General features: G+C 53.6%; 1 protein-coding gene across 1 annotated transcript; it reads left to right on the top strand.

The window, feature by feature from the left end:
• Positions 1-1,501: 1,501 nt before the first annotated feature.
• OTUD1 (OTU deubiquitinase 1) lies at positions 1,502-4,155 on the top strand. The gene has a single exon (XM_064162505.1). The coding sequence runs from the start codon at positions 1,589-1,591 to the stop codon at positions 2,915-2,917; it is 1,329 nt and encodes a 442-aa protein (XP_064018575.1). The 5' UTR covers positions 1,502-1,588; the 3' UTR covers positions 2,918-4,155.
• Positions 4,156-5,410: the final 1,255 nt, after the last annotated feature.

The following is a 5,410-nucleotide window of genomic DNA, read 5'->3' as shown; positions in this document are numbered from 1 at the left end:
CCAGTGCTTCTTGGTCCAGCATGCCTGTTAGAACATAAATCCAGTGTGTCCAGATCATGTCATCGCTCATGGACAAAGGGTTAGGTATGACTTTATTTATACCACAGCCAAGGCTGAATGACAGGGCTTAATTTAAGCCACTACAGACATTAGTAAACTGATTATCAATGATCTTTATGAGCCCTGCATTTTAAATCTGGTCCCACCTATTATTATGTGCTGATTTACATCATACTTTTTTATGTATGCATGCACTACATTTTCCAAAGGAGGGCTGCAGCTGGACAAATAGCAGCTTGGGCCAGTGACTGTCAGAAAACTGATGAGTAAATATTATTCCTATCTCAGCTGCAAGTTACGAACCACTCCAATGATTGTATGTAGGCAGAAGCATCGTTCCTTTAAAGCAGTAACATGGATAGAACAGCGCCTCAGTCAACGGCCAGCAGAACACCTCCAGTAATTGATATTTGATGGTCAAGTCTGCAAAAAGCAAACTGCTTAGCGGACAATTTGTCTCATGAGAAGACTTTTGTTTTTGCGACGCTTGTGTTTTCTGTGTGTCCCCTCGAGAAGACTCATTGCAACTCTTTGACATTTCCGTAGCGCTTCCCGTTATCACTTGGCTTAACTCGTACCCAGCCCAGGCGACAGAAGCGAGGTGCCAACAGCGGCACGGTGGAGCGGGCGTTTCTCTCGGGAACGGCGCTCAGACCTGCTTCTCCCATCGGCCCTGCATCGCCTCCCGCCAGCAGCGCCCGGGGGCCGCGGCGGGGCTGAGGCAGACCAGGGAAGCCTCGTACGCGAGAGCCCAGCTCAGGGCCATCGCATACCGCTCGGCCCTCTTCGGGGGACAGAAGCTCCCTCAGGCCTGCTCCTCCAGAAAACACGGTAGCAGCAGCACCGCAGACCCGGACCTCCAAAGACCGCGGCAGGGGACCTCAGGCTCGGCTTCCCTAGACAACATGGTAGCAGACACCGCTCAAGCGCGATCGCCCAGAGCACACGGCGGCGAGACTCTGAGGCGCGATCCGCCAGAGCGCACGGCGGCGAGACTCTGAGGCGCGATCCGCCCGAGCGCACGGCGGCGAGACCCTCGGGCGCGATCCGCCAGAGCTGCGCACGGCCGCACGGGCACGCCAGCCCCGGGCTGTCTCAGGCCCCGCCCCTGCCCTGCCCGTCCCGCCAATGGGCGGCGGCGCCCTGTGACGCGCCCTGTGACGCGCCCCGCTGTGTGCCGCGCCCCGCTCAGCGCCCCGGCCCGCCCCGCGCATTCCAGCGTGCCTGGGCCCTGAGGTAAACACGGCGCGGCCCCGGCCCGGCCCCGCCCCCGGCCCGGCCTCCCGCAGCTTCCAGAAGGGGCCGGAGCGCGGCGGCTGGGCCGCGCGGTGCTGGTGGCGCAGTTGGAATTGCCGCCGCGGGGCGCAGCCGGCAGCGGGGAGCGCAGGGGCGGGGCAGGGGGGTGATGCCCTTGTTTATTTTTACCCGGGCGGCTCATCCTCTCCGGCAGCCCCAGCGCGGCCCCCGCTGCACCCCGCCCCGGCTCCGACGGCGCCGCCTATAAAGCGCCGCCCGCGGGGAGCCGAGGATGCAGCTTTACAGTTCCGTGATCACCCACTACCCAGCAGGCGGGACAGCCGCAGCAGCAACTGCCGCTGCCACCGCGCCGAGCACTGCCGGTGTCTTCAAGGTTTCCCTGTCATCGGGACCGCCTTCCGCAGAAGCACCGAACGCTGCTGGCGCCGCGGGCCCTACCCCGACCACCGAGAGTCCCGCCGAAGACAGCTTCGTTCCCGGGGAAGGAAGCAGCAGCAGCAACGCCGCCGCCATGCCCGCCTTCTCCTCCTGTCTAGAGGTGATGCCCACCGGCACCGCAGCGGGCCCCGGCAGCCGGTCGGCGAGCGGCCCGCAATACAGCTCCTGTGCCCAGGTCACCGTCAGCCGCCGGCGGCCGCTGGAGCGGATTGTACCCATCCGGATCGTGCAGCGAACCGAGGCCCCCGGCGAACTGGTACCGGCCTCGCCCCGCAGCCGCGCCTTGCTGGAGGGCATCCTAGAGAGCATGCGGCAGGCCGGGGGCAATGGCGAGGCCGCCGCGCTGCCGCCGCCCGCCGAGGAGCCCAGCAACCGCAGCCTGCGCCTCAGCGAACACTGCCAGGCGCTGCAGGCGGCGGCCGCCGGCGCCCAGCCCGGGCTGGTCCCCGGTTGTCGCTCGGCGGAGAGAAGCGGCTCCCAGGCGCAGCCCGTCGCCGGTCCCTCGCCCGAGGAGGAGGAGGAGGACGGGGGCAACCCTGATGTGCGCAGAGGGCTGGGAGGCAGGCCGGAGCGCAGCGAGAAGCTGGCGCTGTACCTGGCCGAGGTGGAAAAGCAGGACAAGTACTTGCGGCAGAAAGGTCGCTTCCGCTTCCACATCATCCCCGACGGGAACTGTCTGTACCGCGCCGTCTGCAAGGCGGTGTATGGGGACCAGCGGCTGCACGGCGAACTCCGTGAGCAAACCGTGCACTATATCGCCGATCACCTGGACCACTTCAACCCCATCATCGAGGGCGACGTAGGAGAATTCCTGATCGGGGCCGCCCAAGACGGTGCTTGGGCCGGTTACCCGGAGCTGCTGGCCATGGGGCAAATGCTGAACGTGAACATCCACCTCACCACGGGCGGCCGGCCCGAGAGCCCCACCGTCTCCACCATGGTTCACTACCTGGGACCCGAGGATCCCACACGGCCCAGTATCTGGCTGAGCTGGCTTAGCAACGGGCACTACGATGCCGTGCTGGACCGCGTGTGCCCCAACCCGGAGTACGAGGCGTGGTGCAGACAGACTCAGGTACAGCGCAGGCGGGATGAGGAGCTGGCCAAGTCCATGGCAGTGTCCTTGTCCAAGATGTACATTGAGCAGAATGCCTGCTCATGAGAACGTCTGGGCCGCAGGCTGGGAGCTTTGCTGCAGGGACTGGGACGGACAGAAGAGAAGGTGTGCTGGCTGTGATGGTGATGCCTTAATCCTTAACGAAGCAGCAGCACCCCAGACTGAGAAGGACTATAGATCGTGGGGGATAAAATGAAAAGGTGTTTGTAATGTTTCTGTTGTATAAGCAGCCTCGGAATATTTGCAAGCAGATTCTCCTTGTAGGTTTGCCTCCCCTCTCTTCTGTCTATTTTCTATCAGAATGTATTTTTTGCACAATATTTTTAAACTGTTACCTCCATCTTCTACATCTTGACATGACTATCTGGCTTTCAGCTGTACAGCCAAAAACGTTTGTAAAGAGTTGTTTTGGTTTTGTTTTGTAAACAAGGCTTACGATGTAACAGCTATTTTTTGCTGTGTTTTTTACCCATAAACCTTATATTTTTACCAAATGAAGTTGATGTCAGACTGACCCTCCCTGAATGATGAAAGCGTGGCGGGTGTTTCTCTTGCAAAACTGAAACAATGGCTTTAGTCAAGTGCAGCAAAGTGTGAACGGGCTGCTTTTCGGAACAGTTGCTTTCTCTGCCTGGAGCACAGAGCAGGTCCTTTGAGCCAGTTGGAATGCAGCTACAGATGAGCAGTACAGGGAGCAATTGACTCTTCTGTATTTAATTACTGTTTTGAGTAAACTGGCCTCTTGTTGCCTGCTTGGCTCACCTTCTGCTCCGTTTATATTATTTATCTGTAATAACAGAACATTAACTTGCAATAGAATGTTGTGACTAGATAATAGCCTGCTGCTTTGGCAATAATTGCCTTGGCTGCACCTCGGTGTTTGTGTTCTTGTTTCTGAGGTTCTGGTGTCCTTTGTACAAGCCCTGCTTCCTTTTTTTCTTTTTGGCACTGGTGTTGCACCAGCAAATCCTTATCTGATCACAACATTTTATTCACTTAGTTTTCTTATCAAGAAATGACGAATGGGATCCCATGGTATGGGTTAAAAGGAAAATACTTAAGTGGAGGTTTGTATGGTTTGCTGGGTCAAACATGTAAATGTTTCCAATCTAAATTCTGTCTCTTCTACTTTCTGATTAACTTGGTAGATTAAATATTTATTAAGTAATGGCAGTTTGTACTTTTTTTTATTTTGTAATATATTGTGATTTTGGAATTTATACTGTATTTGTATAATAGGAATATCCACAGCTAAAATGGAATGAATAAAAAATATAATTTTAGTTGGCCTCTTTTCTTCCACCCTTTGCATTGCTGCTGTGGTCAAGAACTGCAGAAAGCCTTTATTTAGTTTCTCTATGCTCAGTTTCCACAGTTAGGAGGTGGAAAGAAGGGGCATGGTACTTGACAGATGTGTACTACTGGTTGGTCTGTTGCCTGTGAATATGTGCAAGGAATATGAACATTGAAAGGCAATTAAATATCTGCAGATTTGGACCTGTAAGAGATCTTAGAATATCTCTTTGCCAGTTTCACATTTTGTATGTGAGTGTGCCTTAGAGAAATACCTCTCCACGTAGTTCTTGAGCTGGTAACCTCGGGGGTTGTGATGAACCAGCACTCAGCTGAGCCATGCATACTTGGGCTTAGACTTCAGTCACTGAGAATCTCTTCTTTGCAGTTGGTCCCAAACTTGTTTTAGGTTTGCCCTGTCACCAGTGATAGCTCAGCAATCTTCATGTTGTTTGAGTGGAGGTGATGTCTGAAGCAAGTAGCAGGCTTTTCATCCTAATGGAAGATGGAAATACCTTGCAAGTTGTTAAACAGTACTTGGTGTGTGTGCTTGCGTTTACAAATCCACCCCTGATCTTGAGGAACACTAAGTGGTTGTCCTTAAGGGAGAGGAGGGTACTGGGCTAACATTAGGATTAAAAGTGAAGAAAATAACCAAAATGCAGCAGATTTACATCTCATCAGGATTGATTGCATGTATATTTGGTACTGGTTTATGTGATGCAAAGTACATTAATTGCAAAATATTGGTAAATGCTTACTATGTTTTTCTCCATTTTCTTCACATACATTTTAAAAGTCAAACAACAGTGGAAGAAAACCCAAGTCTTGCTAGTCCACTGTTGCTTAACTTTTCTCAGCTTACTGGAAAGCTGAGTTTTGAGGTGAGAGCAAGGCAAAGATGGACATGTTCATGAGCAGAGCAAGTTGGTGAGGAAAACAGCTACACAGGTGGCTGAGATGCGTCTTAAGTTCAGATGCAAGCTAGTGGTGTCTTGTCTGAGTAGCAACAGAAGCAGCTTTATGAAGTAGTTGGTAGAGGTAGTGATTCTTGTGGAGAAAGCTTTACAAAGCCCCTTACTCCAAGGAAGACATTGAGAAGGGCAAGAAAGCTGGTGAAGGTTCTGGAGAACAAGTCTGGTGAGCAGTTGAGGGAACAGAGGTTGTCTAGTCTGGAGAAAACCAGGCTGAGGGAAGATGTGACTCTCTAAATCCCAGAAAGGAGGCTGGAGCAAGGTGGGGGTT

Source organism: Pogoniulus pusillus, chromosome 23, assembly GCF_015220805.1.
Source record: "Pogoniulus pusillus isolate bPogPus1 chromosome 23, bPogPus1.pri, whole genome shotgun sequence".
In the NCBI taxonomy this organism is placed as follows: domain Eukaryota; kingdom Metazoa; phylum Chordata; class Aves; order Piciformes; family Lybiidae; genus Pogoniulus; species Pogoniulus pusillus.
This window is presented reverse-complemented; position numbering and strand designations above follow the sequence as displayed.